The 20,475-nt window shown below is 39.4% G+C and overlaps 1 protein-coding gene across 2 annotated transcripts in view; it reads left to right on the top strand.

The window, feature by feature from the left end:
* EYA1 (EYA transcriptional coactivator and phosphatase 1) overlaps nt 1-18,233 on the top strand; it is a 139,163-nt gene extending 120,930 nt beyond the window's left edge. For both annotated transcript variants that reach the window (XM_016216049.2, XM_016216047.2), the window contains exons 16-17: nt 2,005-2,105; nt 16,222-18,233. In XM_016216049.2, coding sequence (XP_016071535.2) covers nt 2,005-2,105; nt 16,222-16,302 — 182 coding nt within the window. In that variant the 3' untranslated portion in view covers nt 16,303-18,233. The remainder of the gene's footprint in view (nt 1-2,004; nt 2,106-16,221) is intronic.
* The last annotated feature ends 2,242 nt before the right edge of the window (nt 18,234-20,475 follow it).

Raw genomic sequence — 20,475 nt, 5'->3', positions numbered from 1 at the left:
ATATTCCATAAGAATAGCCGTCAGTTTACGTTAAGTCAGGTATTAATCCCCTCTAGAGCAATACAGAGGAGTCATATTGTGTTTTGTAAACAGGGGTCCAAGGTAAAAGTTTAACAGCACATGAAAGTCAAAACGGATTCCTAAGAAGCACATGGGACAGGAGGGGTATTGCCTTACTTCCCAGAAGAACAAGTAGTGTAATTACATGTCATGCGTGTTGAACTTTAATCTCAAGTACTTTGAAAATGTTAGGAAATTATAACAAGTAAGAATTTTTAATGGGCATTTTGTTTGATATATTGGACTTTATTTTTTTTTCAGCACAGAATACAAATTAGAATTTTAAAAATATGGTAGAAATTATCTTAAAACCCAAGTGGTAGGGCCACATTTCTATGATATTTTTATTAAGAAGAGTAGAAATTGAAACTCCTATAGTTAGTCTAATTTTGCCATAAAATGAGATATAATGTGGGAACTAGTGCAGAAAACCTAAGAATTTTCTGTGTACGCCAATATCAGAGTCATAGGAGGAGATGACTAGTGTCTCATGTAGCAGAGCTATGGTGTTCTTTCAGACAAAATGCATTGATCCAAATGAAAACTTCAGACAAGACCTCAAATTAACCTCCGATAGCTTCAGTTTTTTAATCCTTTCTGTACAAAATGTCTACATGGCAGTGAAGCCTACAGGAGACAGCAAACAGGTGAGAATTATTTTGTTCACCGCAACTTCACCTTTAAAAACACATTGAGTTTAGCTCTCCATTTCCCTCGAAGAGGACACTTTACAAAAAGCCTGCTAACATTTCCCTCCAAGGCGGAAAAGAGTTTCATGACACCCAAGTTCTGGGTTGTATATTTTTGCAGTGAAAATTGCACTTCGTATTTGTTTCTTACAGTGACTTAACATTTCACAGTTTAGTGGGCGACTAAAGCAGCATTGAAATGACATCCTTTGACTAAGGCTGGCCCTGTTTCGTTCTGCCAGATGCAAACTAGAGATTTTAGTGCAAAATGCAAATATAAAGCAGACATTTGTTTAAGCAAACAAGCAATTTGTTCGCGTGTATATCTGATCCTCATTTGAAAGAGATGCAGGCCCCGCTCAGCCATTCACATTTGAAAACTATAAACTGCCCCATTGTCCATTAAAATGACCCCATTGGCAGCCCTGGACTTGGAGCATCAGCTTCTTCTCTGAGAAGCAACAATGGCTGCATTAAGAGCAGGCTGTGCTGACAGCGTAGCCTCCACGGGAGCCCCAACCGAGTCATGACATGGGAAAGATGAAAGGTAGATAAAGGTATTCTGTTACCTTGACCCTCTTCTCCTCCAGGAAGGGGCCTTATTGAACATTAGATGTCTGTGGAAGGCAAGCATGATTACCCTGAAGTGCCCCAAATTACCTGACATTTATTTCAGAAACAGGTTGATGAGAATATTTCAGGCAAACGTCTTAGGCTTTGGGGTGTCTTCAATTCCAGTAGAATCCCAACCTGAAAATGAACGGATGAGCTCATTCCAGTGTTTGATTTCTCCACCTTTGACATCCTTCTTAATAGCCGTTGGATCAGACGTGATTTGCAGAGTTTGATAGATCATGGAACATTTTTTAAAATCAAGTTAAAATTTGTTGCCAGAATGACATGCCTTTGTTTACTCTCAGCTTGTAGGGAAAAAGCACTACTGCAAAAGACTGCTCACCCCCTCAGATGCTGTCCTGTGACTGACTAGAACCTGCTTTGTAATAAACGAGTCCTTGGGGGAAAGAGTACTAAAATGGTCAAGTTCAAGGGATGGGACATCACGGGGGTAATTAATTTACGGTTTGTAATTTATTGTGCTACCCAGATGGCATGTAAAAGCTCTCTTCTAGTTTGCACAAGTAGGTGAGAGTGGAACCAGAGGCATGAAGAAAGCATTTTAAATAAAAAGCTCAAGCACTGCAACACTTGCGTTACCCGGACTTTACATGTTTTATGGTTTATTTGTGCTCGTTAGGAAAGGAAAGCTGTTTCGAGAGGATAATTCAAAGGTTTGGAAGAAAAGTGGTGTACGTTGTCATAGGCGATGGTGTGGAAGAAGAACAGGGAGCAAAAAAGGTGAGTGGTCCCAGAAATGGCACACCTGCTGCCATTTAATTTTTCTTAGGCCTCAAAATGCTCGTGACTGGGTCATTTACACGTCAGCTTTCTCTGAAACAGTCATGGGCGTGTGCAGGACCGTGAGCTCCCAAGGGGACAGCGCAGAATTAAGTATGAAGTGGGATTGTGCAGAGGGGCGCGCACAAGCTCAGGGGTCACGGGTGGTTGGTCTTCGCAGAACGTAGACTTTGGTTTGCTGTTTGGTGGCAGAGAAGACGGCTTCATGCTGTAGCTGTCGCCGGAACACAGCTCACGTGCCCCCTTCTGCACCCATGGCACACATTGCCGGGTGATTAGAATATTGCTACCTGAGCCTGGATGCAACCTAAGGACCTTCCAAGCGTCACTCAGAAAGGCTCTACCAGGTGGCCAGAGCTGGCTTGCAAAACCATCTGCTGCCCTAGAGTACAGGCCACCTTTTGGCCACATAGTCGCCACCTGGCCTCTCTTGAGAAATGTTGAGACACGGGGGAAGGGAGCTTGACTCCCAGGTGTCCATAATACTTTTTATTCTTCTGCATCCCTTCAAGTGTAATTCTGTCATTTCCCTTAGTGAAAGCTTCCTCATTGATGTATTTTAAGGAGGGGACCCCATTCCATAACCCGGCCCCCAGGGTCTTCACAAGCTACTAACCACCTCCCTTTCCAGTCTCCCTGACTGCTGCTCCTTACCTGGCGGTCACATTGGTCTGCGGTCACCTCCCTTTGGCCATGCCCAGCACGTCCTCCTGGCTGTTGCCTCTGCTTGGAATGATCTTTTCCCCAATGCCCTACTGTCGTCTTACTTTTCAAAATCCAGTTCACATAGCACCTTTTCTATTTCCCTTGTTTGCAAGAGCTCCGTTACAGTGGCACTCACTTATAGTTGAATTGGAGAAGTTGTAAATGGCTTGGACGCTTGAGCCGGACGGCCTGGGTTTGAATTACAGCTCCGTCGCTTACCAGTTCCGTGATTTTGAGCAAGTGACTTAACTCTCCTCTCTCTTTCCTTATCTATAAGTGGGGATAAGAATCACACCTCGATCACTGGGCTATGTTAAGGTTTAGAGTTAGTTCAGGTGTGTGAAAACCGTATGAAGTGTGCAATAAATGGCAGGCATCGTTATTTGTGTATGTTCCCGTGTCAGCAACAAAGTGTGAGCCCTAGAGAAGTAGGGATCTTGTTTTGCTTGGTTTGTTGTTTGAGACTGTCTTCTAAATATTTTACAACTCCCTAAATCTTGCCACATAAATATAAATACCTATTTATATTTACCCTATAGATATTTCTTAAATTGAAGAGCATTAAATATTTTATGAGATTAACCAATAGAACAATTTTCCTTTCCCTTCCCCACACACTGACTCATAGAAATCACTGTATATTTCCATAAAGGATTCAGCAATTCAGTTCTTCTGGAATACTCTAGTATATACCAGAAATGGCACATAAAGTCACCAGAATATAGATGCAGCAATAAGCATGACATGTGGTCAGCCTTCTCATGGAATCTGAAGATGACTTAATTCACCTTCAGTGCCTCTGAATTTCAACAAAAGCGTAGAAGCTGACCCTAACTCTTTAAATAATGGATTATTTCACTTATGCCCGTAGTTACACAATGTGCCCAGGATTAGATGCTCCCCGAGTGTGATCAGTGCAGGTGGGAACCCACACACTTCAGATCCAGACGAGCTTGATGCTGAGCAGGATTTGTCATGTAAACACTAGTTCTTACATTCCAACTTCACCGATGCCCAACCACCACTGTCATTAGGTACATCTGTTAGCTCTTTGGGCTGTCTTCATAGAATGAAATCTTTCCCAGACTAAGTTTAGAACACCCAAAACAACCCTGGGGAGTGAGAGAGACTGTTTGGTGGGAATCCAGACTCAGTCTTTTTTTTCTTGAGAAAGCCTCTGGACTCTCCTAGACAGGACCTCATTCCTAGACAGGACCCCCTGGTGGAGAGAGGGACATGGAATCGATTTGCACCTCTGAGCCGAGTAGAACTGAAGAGCAGCATTTCATGCCAGTGTGGCCCAGGGCCGAAAGTGAGAATCTGCTTTCCAGGCTTGTCTTTCTCCATCTGTATTTACCAAGAAGTTTTCTTTTCAGGAGAAGGTTGCCAAAATGTGGCTTTTTAGCTTGTGGTAGACAGAAGGATGCTTATGAAAGTGACAGCTTAAACTGCAAGGAACACAAGTGAAATCCTTGGGGCCCTATGAAAGTTTCTATGGGGGAGTCCCCCCTAAATCTTTCTAAGCATTGTGTTCCTTAGATGCTTGGCTTGGGTGAACACAACATCCAAGTAAAGGAATTCTTGGTTTAATGTTAGAATGAAGACTAGTAATAGGACTAAGACTATTGGCACTCTCTGAAAAACAGTTCAGATTATTTCCATTGTTTATCTTTGTTTGTTATTATTTCTATTTGGGACACACACCTATACCAAAAACAATGGGGCAGCTGCCTACAAGGAACATCCTGTTTGGATTTTTTTACTGTGAGCACTCCTAGCTTCAGCGTTCTGTTTTCCTTGCTCCTTGAAACCTACCAGTGTGGGAACTCTGACAGAATTGTGACCAGGAGTTAAAAGATGGTGTATGTGTAAATGTAAAAGGTACAGGTTTTTCAGAAGGTTCAGATTCCTAATAATCTTGGATGAGATTCCAATATCATCACTATCGTCCAGAGTAACAAGCTGACCATTTCTTTCTTATATTCTGTCTACCTTTTTTAGGTTAACTAGTGTTCAAACTTTGTGCATAAGCTAAGAGACAAAAATCTTTAAAGTGGAGTTATATACAGAGATAGAGAACAGTATTTAACTGGGAAATATTTGAGGGGAAAGACTAAAAATCATCAATATCCCATTTTAAAAATTATATATAAAAATTCAAGCTAAAGAAGTAAAGAGATGGTTATCCATGCCATAAATGGATTAATAATCATAATGGTAACTAACAAAAATTACTATCATTTATAAAGCCCTTATGTCCCAGACCTTCATAGGCACTTCCTATTATCTCATTAAATCCTCACAATAATTCAATAAGGAAGGTGTCCTTAGACCCAACTTAAAGATGAAAAAACTAAGGCACAGGAAGGTAAATAACTTGGCCAAGTTCACACAGCTAGAAAGGGGCCAAACTAATATTTGAAACCAATTATATTTGTGAGATTTAGCACAAAGTTCTTTCAAATTACAAACTTTATTTACATATCTTAAATATGATTTGACTTGCAAAAAGGAATTTCATGTTTATTTTTTAAATTAGTAAAGTGTGCAATGTTTGTTTCTTTCCTTTTCGGAAGTAGATATAACTATTTAGCATTCTTCTCTAATTTTACATTTATGATTGAAATTTTTAAAATAAATCATTCTGATATATAATTTAGTTCATTAGCATTTTAGATTATTGATTAAAATTAGCAGTGCATCAGTGAAGTTCTGCAAGTTTGAGCACCAAAATGTTTTGCAAAAATCAAATCATTTCGCATTTCTTCTGAATTGATTTTAACCATTTAGTTTGTCTCTCTTAGTTTCCTATGTCCTCTTAAAAATCTGGTACAACACTCACTTTTTCCTGTAAAGGTGTCTTTCATCTCCCTAAATAATGTTCTTTTGCTCAAGGTAAGTAGTTTTTTTAAGCCCAGAAATGAAAACCAGTAAGTTGTGACCAGTTGCCTGTTTTGAAGTCTGCTCTGTCACCTTTATTCTACTTGCCAATAGAGTTCCCGGGCTTTCATCAGCAATTTCACCTAATTCTATAATTTTCATCATTAAAAAACACCCCTTCAGAAAGAAAAATGTTAGAAATACCTTTGTTTATTGAAAAGAACAACACTATTCTATAAAGATCTCTTGCAGGCATTTCTGCGAGCACCTCTCTGTTCCACAAAAGACTGTACAGAGAGAGCCTGTGGATATCTTTCTTTGACATGTGTCTTTTACTCTCAAAATCTGCCAGCATTTCTTTTTTACCATATAATTTTTGTTTCCTTAATACAGCATACCCAAGGTCACTTTTACAACTAAATTCACTTACTATTCAGAGAACTACTTAAAATAAATCTCTTGTAAATAAAACCAGGAGGGGAATGGCAAGCAACCATTATTCTGCATAATGACAAAGGGTTCATCAAAAAAGGCTATTTTAAATGTGCACTGCCAAGCTTGCTAAAATCCAAGATAAAGCCAAGAGACTAATGCTTGATCCTAAGCTTATTCAGAAGAGTTGCTTTCGTAAAAAATATAACATTTTTAATGCACATATTTGCCTTTTTATTTAAATAAGGCAGGAATTACTAACACTGAGTACATGAATTTTATTATTCTAAAGCCATTCATTCATTTAGTACTTAATGAGCACATACTATATTCCAGGTCTTTTTTTTTAATGCAGTGACTTTAATAAAAATATTTTAAAAATAAAAATTAAAGTACAATTGACATACAATATTACATGAGTTTCATTTGTATAACAGTGATTCAACATTTCCATACCTTATAAAGTGATTTTATTGTGATAAACCTGGTATCTGCTACCTAGAAAGTTACTACGATATTATTGACTATATTCTCTGTGCTGCACATTACATCCACATGACTTATAACTAGAAGCTTATACCTCTTATTACCTTTCTTTTTTTTTCATCCATCTCCTCATCACCTCTAGAAACTATCAATTTGCTCTCTGGAAGAGTCGGTTTCCATTTTGTTCTTACTCATTTGTTTTGGTTTTTTAGATTTCACATACAAGTGAAATCATACAGTATTTTCCTTTGTTATTTATTTCACTTAACATAATATGCTGTAGGTCCATCTGTGTTGCCACAAACGGCAAAGTTTCACTCTTTTCCTTTTTCACAGCTCAGTAATATTCCTGCGTGCGTGTGTGCCACCTCTTCTTTATCCATCCCTCCCCTGCTGGACACTTAGGTTCCTTCCATACCTTCCAAACAATGCTCCAGTGAACAGAGGAGTGCAAATAGCTTTCAAATTAGTGCTTTCATTTTCTTCGGATAGATAACCAGCAGTGGGATTGCTGGGTCATATGGTAGTTCTGTTTGTTTTTTTGAGGAACCTTCATACTGTTTCCCATAGTGGCTGCACCAGTTAGCGATCCCACCAGCAGTGCATGAGGGTCCCCTTTTTCCCACATTCTCACCCACACTTGTTACTTGGTTGTCCTTTTGATAATAGGCAATCTGACAGGAATGAAGCGATACCTCATTTGGTTTCGATTTGCATTTCCCTGGTGATTAGTGATGTTGACAACCTTTTCATTTGTCTGTTGGCCATCTGCATATCTCATATGGAAAAATGTCCATTCAGATTCTCTGCCCGTTTTTTGATGTTGAGTTATATAAGTTTTTTAAATATTTTGGATATTAACTCCTTATCAGCTATATCAGTTGTAAATATCTTCTCCCAGTCAGTGGGTCATCATTTTCTTTTGTTGGTTTCCTTCACTGTGCTTAAGCTTTTTAGTATGGTTTTTCCCTAGGAGATTATGGTTTCTGGCCTAACGCTTAAGGCTCAAATCCATTTTGAGTTTATTTTTGTATGTGGGGTAAGAAAGTGGTCCAGTTGCTTTGTTTGCATGTAGCTGTCTAGTTTTCCTAACAACATTAAAAAAGATATATTTTCTTCATTGTATATTCTTGCTTCCTCTGCTATAGATTAATTGACCTTATAAACATTGATATTTCTGGGCTCTATTCTGTTCTATTGATTTATGTGCCTGTTTTTGTACCAGTATCATGATGTTTGGATTATTATAGCTTTGTAGTATAGTTTGAAATCAGGTAGTGTGATGCTTCCAACTTTCTTTTTCAAGATGGTTTTGGCTATTTGGGGTTCTCTGTGTTTCCATATAAATTTCAGGATTGTGTTCTATCTGTGAAAAATGCCATTGATATTTTGAGAGGGACTGCATTGAATCTGTAGATTGCTTTGGGTAGTATGGACATTTTAGTGATATTAATTCTTCCAAACCATGAGTACAAGATTTTCCTTCCATTTATATATAAGTATTGTCTTCATTTCTTTCATCAATGGCTTATAGTTTTCAGAGTACAGGACTTTCACTTCCTTGGTTAAATTTATTCCTAGGTACTTTTGCCTTTTAACTTTCACACTAGCTTTATAAGTGTTTGATTCACTGCCTTTACCAGTGAGATTTTTTTTTCTTATATTTTATTTCTAGTTTTGGCCTTTTCTTTTCCGCTTAAAGAAGTCCTTTGAACATTTCTTACAATGCCGGTTCCGTGGTGATGAACTCCTTTGCTTGTCTGGGAAACTCTATCCCTCCTTCAAATCTGAATTATAGCCTTGCCAGGTGTTCTTTTATGTAGGTTTTCCGCATCATCACTTTGAATTGAATATATCATGCCCCTCCCCCTGGCCTGAAAAATCAGCTCATAGTCTTATAGATGTTCCCTTGTACATAACTAATTGTTTTTTTCCTGCTGCTTTTAAGATTTTGCTTTAGTTTTATTTATGTGAGGCAGAGATTACTATCATTGACGGCAGTGGATTTTATTCTAAAGCTATAATATGTATTTAATAGTTAATGAGTATACGCTATATACCAGGCCTTGAATTAGATTTCGTTTCATCCTTAAAAAACCTAATTCTGCCCAGAGGTGAAGCAGATATACAAATAATAAGAGAGCAATGTTGTGCAATAAGCTTCATATTGAGTTCTTAGAATAATACAACTCCCAAGATCCATTTATTTACTGTTTGGCAGGTATTTGCACTTCCATATGCAAATTTTCTAGAGGTAATATATGCATATTGAAAGCACAGATATGTGCATTTTTCCATGGACCTGCTCTTTTTACTTAACAAAACTCCTGGCAGTCATTCCCTTTCCTTAATAGAGCGCTGCGTCAGTATTCCATTGTGTGGATGTGCCGTAATTTAACAAGTCCCCTGTGGCTGAATGGTTAGGTGGTTTCGAGCATTTTTTTCTTCTGCAGTGAAAGGTCTTCATGCAGTTTGTTCATGAGCAAGTGTCTCTGAGACAAATTCCTAGAAATGCAATACCTGGGCCAAAGGTTATACGTACTTACGTTTTTGAAACATTTTACAAATTCATTTTTAATAATTAGCAAAATTCAATTTACATGTGAGTGTCCGTGCACCCAGGTTTTTGTTTTACTGGTTTTACACATAACCAGGAGAGATAAATGCGAGGAGGAAAGGTGGCATAAGGGAATTTGGCAAGTTGCATGCATGGGCAAGAGGAGCAGGAAGGATGTGTCATCATTTTCCCATTATTCAGGGATTATTTTTGTGTTAGTGACCCCAAAACATGTGCTATTTCCTGCGCATGTCACAGTTTCAGCTGTCATTTCTGTTGAGATTAGTGGTCAGCTGTTTTTAGTTACCTGATGGATATGTCCATTTAGCTATCCCAAACCAGTTCACCCACTCAGATTGGCTTCAGTGTTCTCTACCTCCAGCCTGTCACATGAATTCTGTCTTCACCGTGTCTTCTACCCATTGCCCCCACTCCATTTCCACGGTCCTTCTGCCTAATTTCTTGCTGGCAGCCAGCCACACCTCCAAGCCATCCTTCCCCAAGTGCCACACAAAGTTGCTTAACATTCCTCCTTCCCAGCTAGATATTCTAAGTGCTTCTGCCTGGAAAATCTTTTTGAGTCTTTATCATGAATACCCCATCATCTTCACACTAAATGCCCTGTGCATTCCACCTGCTGGCCTTGTCACATACCATCTCCTTTCCCATTACCTAACCAATTTAGCCCATTCTTCAAATTCAGTGTAGGCCCAACTTACCCTTTCCAGCTTATAACTGAGCTCTCCTCTCTCTGAATTCATCATTTTGATGCTTTGTTTTATTGAGATACAACTGACATACAGCACTGTATAAGTTTAAGTTATAATGAATTGACTTACATATATTGTGAAATGATTACCACAATAAGTTTAATTAATACCCATTACCTCATATACATTTTTATAAGGTTTTTTCCCTTGTGATGAGAACTCTTAGGATCTATTCTCTTAACTTTCAAATCTACCATAATGCATCATGAACTACAGACACCATGTTTTACAATACAGCCCCAGTACTTAGGTATCTTACAACTGGAAATTCTATCTTCATCCAATTCCCCTACCCCTCTGATAACCACAAATTTGATCTCTGAGATTGGGATGGGGATGTTTTGTTTTTTTTAGATTCCACATTATAAATAAGATCATTCAATATTTGTCTTTCTCTGTCTGACTTATTTCATTTAGCATAATGTCCTCAAGGTCCCTGTTGTCACAAATGGCAGGATTTCCTTCCTTCTTGTGGCTGAATAATATTCTATTGTATATGCTTACCACGACTTCTTTATCCATTCATCCATCAAGGGACTCTTAGGTTCTTTCCACGTCTTGGCTATTCTAACTAATGCTGCTAAGAATGTGAGGGTGCAAATCTCTCTTAAACATAGTGTTTTCATTTCCTTTGGATACATATCCAGAAGTGGAATTGCTGGATCGTACACTAGTTATGTTTTAAACTTTTTGAGGAACCTCCAGACTGGTTTCCATAATGGCTATCCCTATTTATATTCCCACCAAGAGTGCACAGGGTTTTTATTCCCCACATTCTCACCAGCATTTGTTATTTGTTGTCTTTTTGATGAGTGCCATTCTAACAGGCATGAGAGGATAGCTAATTGTGGTTTTGATTTGCATTTCCTCAACGAATAGTGATGTTGAACACCTTTTCATGTACCTGTTGGCCATATGTATGTCTTCTTTGGAAAAATGTTTATTCAGGTCCTCTGCCCATTTTTAATCGGATTATTTGTTTTGCTATTGAGTTGTATGAGTTCATTGTATATTTTGGATATCAGCCCTTTAACAGACATAGTTTACAAATATTTTCCCATTCTTTTCATTTTGATCATTTATTTTGCTGTGCAAGAGCTTTTTAGTTTTCTGTAGTCCCACTTGTTTTTTATTTGTTGCTTGTGCTTTAGGTGTCATATCCAAAAAATCATTGCCAAGAGGCTTTTTTCTTATGGTTTCTTCTGGAAGATGTATGGTTTCCAGTCTTAAGTCTCTTTTACATGTAAAAATGCCAATTTCCCCAGCACCATTTACTGAAGATACTATCTTTTCTCCATTGAGTATTGTTGGCTCCCTTGTCAAATATTAGTTGACCATATATACATGGGTTTATTTCTGGTTTTTCTATTCTGTTCCACTGGTCTATGTGTTTGTTTTTATGCCATACCATGTTGTTTTGATAATCAGGGAGTGTGATGCCTCCCATTTTGTTCTTTCTCAGGTTTACTTTACTTGGCTATTCAGATATTTTGTGGTTCCATATAAATTTCTACTTCTGTATAATACCATTGGAATCTTGATAGGGATTGCATTGAATCTATAGATGAATTTGGGTAGTATCAACATTTTAACAATATTAATTCTTTCAATCCATGAACACAGTATACCTTATTTGTGTCATCTTTGATTTCTTTTATCAATATCTTGTAGTTTCAGTGTAGAGATCTTTCGCCTCCTTGGTTAAATTTATTTCCAATATCTTTTTGTTTTTGACACTGTTGTAAATGGGATCATTTTCTCTATTTCTTCAGATATTTTTTTTGTTAGTTTGTAGAAATACTGATTTTTGTATTCTGCAACTGGACTGAATTTACTGATTGGATCTAATAGTTTTTTGATGGAGTCTTTAGGATTTTCTACATATACAGTTATGTGACTGAAAATGGACAGTTTTACTTCTCCTTTTCCAATTCTGATATCTTTTATTTCTTGTCCAGTTGTTCTGGCTCAGTCATTTTGATTCTTAACCCCATACTGATTACATTGTAATGAAATAGTTTTAGCAGTATGTCTTGCCTGGTGGCTCTTGTCAGTGAGAGCACATATCATGTATGTATTATATACTAAACATCTTCTGTACCTACAGTGTTTATATAGGTCGTAGACTTTATTAAACCTAGAAGCAACCCTGAGTCATTTTCCTAAAATAAACAAGCTCCAAGGAGACTCTCATAATTCAAAGTCATATAACTAACAACAGATTTTAGAGTACGGTGCGGTCTCCTCATTCTAGCACCTACTCCTGTCCCCCCTTTTGACACCGTATCTTTCTGACTTCATATAAGAAATATTTGTTCCAGGCCAAACACGAGTGCAGAAAAAAATTATTTACCTTGCATCCATTGTCTTGGGAAGCTCTTGTAGATCCATAAAATCTTCACATCAATATGTGTCTAGTTAGGGAAAATATTATTTTGCAATATTAATTCTAATTATTTAACATGAGTTTGAGCCCCTGAGATTAGTCATCTTCTTAATAAATGTCTGTATTTTAGAGGAGAAACACTAATTTTTATGAGAATGGAACTCCTGATTATAGCAGAAATTATTACCCTTCATGTTATGCAACAACGCTGACAGTGGAGTTGCAAGTGTCCCCAGAGACGGCCTGTTCTCTTTCACATACACCTAAGGTTTGCCAGTTATCATTGTAGAGCCTTTTACACTTTTGCTTGAATGAATGACCCCATCACTACTGCACTGTGATGAGTTGTCTGTAATATACCACAGGCATATTTCATCATTTGAACTCGTTTCAGGCTGCTGCTTGACATGTGGTTTTTATTAATACTCTACATAGGAAGACTAAAGCCATCAGGATTTCAGTGGCAGTAAACAAGGCAATTCAGGGATCTTTGTGGATAATCTCACCTTCCATAATGTGTTTTGAGTATGGTCTAAAAGTAAAACAGTTTAAAATAAATGTACTCTAGGCTGACATCACCTCCTCCACCTGTAAAGATAAGACACACAGCCATTGTCTGGGCCCTTTGTTTACTGTGGAATTAAATGCTCAGTTTATACATTAACCATGTACCAACGAATTAGCCAGATTTTTTTCAGTTCTCTTTTCAATTTCTCCGCCACTCATCACATCCTACAGTACATGCTTCTGAGTGCACCAGTAGCTTTCAAATTTGTACTGTGTGTGAGGAACAAATCTAACTTCAGATAATCGGCATGCAAGAGAATTTGACTGAACCTGCTCTGAAAAAAAGCATTCCACTTCTCACAAGTACTTTTATATGTATTTATGAAGATAGTTGCCCTGAAATTTTCTGGATGGCTACCTGAAGCACCTTTAGCATCCTCTGTTACATCCTGCTACATTAGAACAATAGAACTACTCTATAATTTCCTTTATTCAGTTGTTTATGGGGAGGGGCAGTGAACCTCTGGCAAATTATACAAAAATTAAGAAAAACAAGTTAATTAGTAACTAAAAAGGAATATTAAAATAGACACTAAGCCCGGCCAGTGTGGCTCCTGGGGTTGAGCATCGACCCAGGAACCAAGACAAGAAGTCACCAGTTCGATTCCTGGTCAGGGTACATGCCCTGGCTGTGGGCTCGATCCCCAGCAGGGGGCAGCTAATCAATGATGTTTCTCTCCCTTTCCCTTCCTCTCTTTCTAAAAATCAATAAAAACACTAAGTAGATGGTTAAATGTAAAAGAATACTGTGTACATTTGAATACTTGCAAACTTTTAAAATAATGAGTGAAGGATTTTCCTTAAAAGTGATACATCAGAAATGAGCTTGAGCCTGGCCGGCGTGGCTCAGTGGCTGAGCATTGACCTAGGATCCAGGAGATCACAGTTCAGTTCCCAGTCAGGGCACATGCCCAGGTTTCCGGCTTGGTCCCCAGTGGGGGGCGTGCAGGAGGCACCTAATCAGTGACTCTCATCATTGATCTTTCTCTCTCCTTCTCCCTTCCTCTCTCTGAAATCAATAAAGATATATATATTTTTTTAAAAAGGGCTTGAGATTTAGTAAAATGAACAGGCTGTTGAATGGTACCCACAGGCATACCACGAAGATATTGCGCATTCAGTTCCAGACCATCCCAATAAAGCGAGGTGTGCCTGTATCACATATACCCAATTTCAAATATGAGTGTGTACAGATAAAATATAGAAAAATATTTAAGAAGGTCATCATCCGGGCAGTAAGATTAGAAGTGATCTGTCTTTATACAGCCTACACTTCACAAATGTTTTACGATATGCATGGGTTTCTATTCTAATAATAATAAGGAAAGCTTGCTGTAATTGAGCAAACATTTTTCAAACCCGATCTATGTATCAGTCAGTCGAGTTTTAGAGTGTCCCTCACCAAACAGCGCGGAAGGGAGTGTGTGCTTTAAGCTGTGCTGTGCTGATCATTTATACTGCTGAATGAAAGGGCCACGGAGCACAGTCAGGAGGTATTTCAGCACGTGGGCTTCAGATACAGACCGGACCTGGTATGAATCTTGGGGCTTACTCCTTACCAGCTGTTATTCACATCTCTCTGCTCCTTCTCAAAGCCTCAATTTTTTCATCAGTAAAATAGTGATGATGATAATACCTATTCTGTCTCTGAGGTAAATAGAGAGGCTTAAATGAGAGAGTCTATGTTCAGTGCTAGTTGAGTGCCTAACACCATACTCAATAAATCACAACTATCAACTCCTTAACAGGGCTCACGAGGCCTTGCGTCATTTGGCTCCTGCAGCCAATCATGTCACTAACCATGTATTTCTCTCTCACACACAGCGAGTGCCCTAACAGTGAATTCCTCCTTCATCCCCTAATCCCATGCAAACAGCCATTAAAGAGCTCTTCTTAATGGTTGTCCTTTCATACCTCACTCAGCTGTTACCTCCCTCCTGTTTCCCAGTTCCCCAGGCAAAGGGACTTGGCCCCTCCTATTGAAACACATAGGTGAACCTCATGATTATGGTACATTTCTGCTACTCACCCGCAGGCTGTGACAGGGTGGGCCAGGGACATCTTCTACACCATGCCTGCAAATTCAAAACACTCATCCACGAATGGCCGAATGCAAATAGTACAGCCTGTCTTTCTTGTCTAAGGCTGCCGAGTGGGATCGTCCTAAAAATCTGAAAACAGATTTCTAGTACTTGGTTCTGGGCTATTCTGCTATCAGAGGATAACGATAGAGAGTCTAGAAAGGTCTACATATGATATTAGGCTATGGTACAAGCTTTTAGCAGATTGCTGGGACAAAGACATTGTTAATAAGTAATTTAATAGTTTGCATTCCCAGAATAAAACAGCTATGTGATCGACACCAAAATACTGAGTAGTTTCCACGGTTACTTACCGATAATCCCCCCAAACCCTTCAGGTCCACTGTTTGCTTCCATGCCAAATTCTATTAGTCTAAATTTTTGAAACAATTCCATAGAATTATAATTGCAATTTATGCCCAGGCCTTCACATTATTTTTTGTGCAAAAACAAAACAACCTGGTTTTTTTAACCAGATAAATAGAATTTTGTCTCTTATTTAAGCATAAGTACTTACTAGAATGTCTTTGAGCAGCAAAAGTTTATAATCATGTGTTCGTCCTAAATGGATGAAGTAACCTGGTTTCTTTTTTTCTGTTTTTCGTCTCTGGTTAATTTAGGTATTTTACAAACATTCCCATCATTTAAACTCAATTTTTAGGTAGATTAAACAATTACAAAAACAAAAAAACAGCTTAGGTGTTCATTTAGAAATGTTCCATATGGTAAAGCCATTTTAAGGTCAATGCAAAGAATGACTGATGAAAATAAATGAAAAAAAAGTTGTTTCTTACATGAGTAAAATTAAGTTTTAAAAAATGTAAAATACTACCAACTAAGGAAAACTGCTTCTACCTTCAACATTAAAAATCCACTGGGTACATATTTCCAAAGGCAACTGTTTTTGACAGTTTCAGTCATAGCTACTGTGCTTTATTTAAGCTTAGTCTTGGCATTCAAGTCACAGTGTAGATCTACTCAAGAAATCTCATCACGTTTTAAAATGCAGTCCAGTGTTCTTAGGGGATTGAGTTTGGATTTGTGTTTTAAACAGATGCGATGGTAAGATCTTAGCTGCCAGTGTTCACAGCACTGAGCAGAGGGGATGAGCTCTGGAGTGGATGCGCAGGCAGGTTTCAGGGCTTGGGGCTGGGAGCCTGGCCTGTCCTCACTTGTGTCTGCCCTTCCCCAGCACGCCATGCCCTTCTGGAGGATCTCCAGTCACTCGGACCTCATGGCCCTTCACCACGCCTTGGAACTGGAGTACCTGTAACCGCCACATAGCACTTTGAAACCGCACAACTGCCCTGTGACCAGGAACGAATCCAGCAGGCCTGAGTCCCTGTCAGCGCCGGACTAGCAAACTTACCGATTTCAACGTGGTGACGCCCAGCTGCTGTCGGTCTTCACGTCTGCCCTCGTGGCAAAGGAAGGCCCACGTCTATTTCTTCAGAACAGCTGTCGACTCGAGTACTGTGAATCCAATGAAAATAAGCCATGAGAATGTTCTAGTACAGTGTAATGTGTTTGCCACATTAACTACATGGTTCAAACCTGTGAAGAAAGGACCTGCAGACGCCTAAGCTTTTAGCATCTTCAATGTGACATGAACAGCTTCTCCAGTACAGCAAACTTGATTGCACAATGAAGACTGAAATGTTTCCTGAATACCAGTGGGGGATTTTCTTGCAAAGAAGGTTTACTTTTTGGTGTCTCATACCCAGGGTAATCTGCACATCTCTACTTATTTATGAACAGACTTTTTTAAAAACAGCTTTATTGAGGTATAATCCAAGTACCATTCAGTTCACTCGAACAGACTTTTTGGGCATCAAATAATTGAAGAGACTATTAATAGCATAAGAAATAAGTGATTAAAGGCCAAGGCCTTGGCCTCATGACACAGCAAGGACTTTGAATTTTAGCACATTGCAAAGTAGTTTAAAGTATGTCTAATTTAAACGTATATGTACATCACTGAGACAATCATGTACAGAAAGAATTTTTGGTGTAAATTTGTAATAATGGATGATTCTTTTACATATTGTTTAGAAAATGATATTGAAAGGTAGCGATGCCTTGATAGAAGTATGAGGCAGTATGTGCACAGCTCGTGTGCAGGGCCTATTGACATGTACTGGGTATAAATATGTAGATAATGGGGTTTTGTTTGTTTTTTTAGATAATGTTGTCAAGACCAAAAGCATGGATGTCAAGTGTCAATAGGATTTTGTTTTCCAAATTTTTCCCCCCATCGGTTCATATTTTTTGTGCTGTTAGGAAGGCCTTGGTAAAATAATACAGCAGTGTCTTAAATCATTTGAATAAAAAGTCCTCTTAGAACCTCACTTTTTCATTTTCAAACTAATGTATTATATGTAACTACTTGGAAAAAATGATTATTCAAATGCTTCTTCCTCCCACAGAAAGAATATAGATGATAGATATATTTTATTAATAAAATGGTTCATGAATTAGAGACTAGCAAAGTTTTCATGTGCTCAGATGATCATGTCTGCATTTTCTTATTTAGATAAAGGAGGACATTACCGCATACCTGGTAATTAGCAAAACTTTGCATTACTCTCCACAGTCATGTTTCCTGTTTTCCTCCACACTCTCCCTGCACCCTCCCGGGGAAGTTCATTGCTGGCAGTGGACGTGGCGCAGTCACCACCACCAAGGAAATAATGTCACTGTTCACCTCTGTCATATATTACAGGACAAATCTGGGAAATAAAAACTGTCACCTTTGTTGTACCATTAAAAAGGTTTCTCCAAGAGTGATTACTCTGGGCACTAGTTTCTCTTATCTATACAGCCTTCTGTTGTCATGAAATTACTTTTTGGATGAATTTTCTTTAACAGTATATTGGGGGGGAAACACCAGCTTTGACCCAAAGTAGCTCAAGAGCTACCCTATCCCTTTCTGAAGTTTCATGTTGCTGCTAGAATTAGTCAGTTGAAAATTCTCCAAATTGTTTAACAATTGTTTTTTTTGTTTTTTTTTTTTTGCTTGAAGCAAACAGAAATTGACAGTTTTTTAGCTTTTTCATTTTATGTTTTTGTACTCTGCAGACTGAAAAGACAAAGTTTATCTTGGCCTTACTGTATAAAGGTGTGTTGTGTCCACAGTTGTGTACAGAATTTTTCTTCATTAATTTTGTGTTTAAATTAATAAAATTGATTTGTGAAGTACTGTAAGCATCTTGACTGTCAGTAGTTTCTTCTTTCTCTCTTGGTTGCATTAGAATGCTTCTAGTCCCACAAAAGGGAATTGTAGGGAGCAGTTCTAGTAACGGCTTCATTAGTCCTTCAGGGGACTAATCTGGGAGGGTCACAGCTGGCTCTTTGATCACTATAAGAACTGATGAATGGAAAAGCTCTTTGCTTCCTCCAAAACTCCATACACCAGACCCTCACTCAATGTATCTACCATAGAAAAGAACTCAGCATTAAGTATCTTGAATGACAGAGCATAGATTGAACCACTTACATACCCAAGGGACAGCAATATACAGCAGTTTTATCAAAAAGAAAAGAATGCCCGCAAGGTATACCTCTAAAAGCTGAATCACAGACAGAGAGCTATAAAACAGCACAGCTTGCTTCCTCCTGGGATTTCATCTTAGACACACAGCATTCATACATGCAAACATGAGACGTGACAATCCAACATGCAGTTGTCTGAGCCATCTATCAGGCCCACAATAAATTTTTCACGTGTACACAGCAGGTAAAGAGGCAGGAGTAATGAAGTGTCTGAGCATGCTCAGACCCCGAGGGTGAAAAAAATTTTAAAGTTTGAAGAAAGTATTTAAAGAGAGTCAGGGGTGGGCAGTGGAGGGAGTTTTAGGTCTTGGGTGAAGAAAGTATGGAAATGGACAAAATGGGAAAGCATACCCTCAAAAGAGGAATTTTCTAAAACACCGCTTTTAACAGGATACCCCTGGCCAAAATGTTTAGGCTCCCCTGTGAGCATAGATGGGAGCCCAGATTTCTCTACCTGTCATTCTAGAGTCGCCAAATACAGTCTCTACTTTCTTCCCGACATTCTCATTACTGCTCTGAGCAAACCTTCAGTACACGTTAACTGGGCCCTTTAATGAACCAAACAGCATCCCTGCCTCACTCTGCTTAGAGCACTCCCAATGCGGTCAATGACCATCCACCCTCAATGCACCCAAACCAGGTCCAGCTCCAGTGCGCCCTCCCTTGCAGAGCCTTTGCCACCGTGGCACACAGTGCGAGTTCCTTCTCTTGAGCTTCGCCCACCCAATGTCCATAGTCTCATAGGCCATTCCTATTATTCCTTTCCATAAAGACCCATGGGGTCCCCACCTTGAGGGCATGTCCTAGGTCTGAAGATAGCCAGTCTCTGCTCCTGAGGATGGTGTTAACATTGGAGCAGGTGGGAACACACAAGGAATGAATGAATGAATGAATGAATGAATGAATGAATGAATGAATGAATGAGTGAATGAATGAATGAGTGAATGAATAAGATACATTCACTCGGAAACATTCTTTATGGAAAATTAAAACAGGGAATATGGGTAAGTGACAGGGCATAAAGGATGAACAGAGCCGAGATGTCTGAACTGAGGCAAAGGGCGGGCTCTCACCACCACCGTGAGGTAGTGTGGCCTCGTGGTGAAGAGCCTGGCTCTGCAGGCAGACTGCCTGGGTTCTGATCCCAGCTTCCCTGACTTAACTAACCAAGTCACTGAACTTCTCTGCGCCCTCCTTTCCTCACCTGTAAAAGGGGATAACACTATCTACTTCAGGAAGTTATAATGAGGACAAAGTAAGTTAAAACGTGTAAAGTGCTTGGGACCCCGCCTGGCATGTTATTTAATATCACCTATTACTATGCTGGCTAAGTGTTCACATGCATTTTTTTCTCCCCAACTACAGACCCAGCTCCTTGACTGCACAGACCGCTTACAAGAGCACTGTGTTTTTTTGCCCTAGCCTAAGCAGCGAGATGCAAACGACAGTCTAGTTCCCGACCTCAAGCATGGGGACGGTGGCTATGAAAAAAGAATCAATTACAACAATAAAACGGGCTTCAGTGAGCATTACTGATGGGGTGATGGGGGCGAGGCGGGAAATGCTTCCCTGAAGAGCTGATGTCTGAGCTGAGAGCTGACGGCTGACGTGGGCCTGAGCAGAGTGGGGAGGCAGGAGAACATGAGAGGCCTAGACTGGGAAGGGGTGCATCAAGGGGACATGAGAAAGACAGGCCAAGGGACTGTAGGACTGGGGCACACACAGTGTGGGGCGAGGGGCTGGCCAGCCAGTGGGCAAGGGGACATGAGAAAGACAGGCCAAGGGACTGTAGGACTGGGGCACACACAGTGTGGGGCGAGGGGCTGGCCAGCCAGTGGGCAAGCACTTCAACTGTCCTTACTCCAGGCCTAGTGCTTTCATTTTACATGAGCAT

Source organism: Miniopterus natalensis, chromosome 16 (assembly GCF_054644295.1).
Source record: "Miniopterus natalensis isolate mMinNat1 chromosome 16, mMinNat1.hap1, whole genome shotgun sequence".
Taxonomy (NCBI): Eukaryota; Metazoa; Chordata; class Mammalia; order Chiroptera; family Miniopteridae; genus Miniopterus; species Miniopterus natalensis.
The sequence above is the reverse complement of the archived record's forward strand: the minus strand, read 5'-3'. Positions and strand labels throughout refer to the sequence as shown.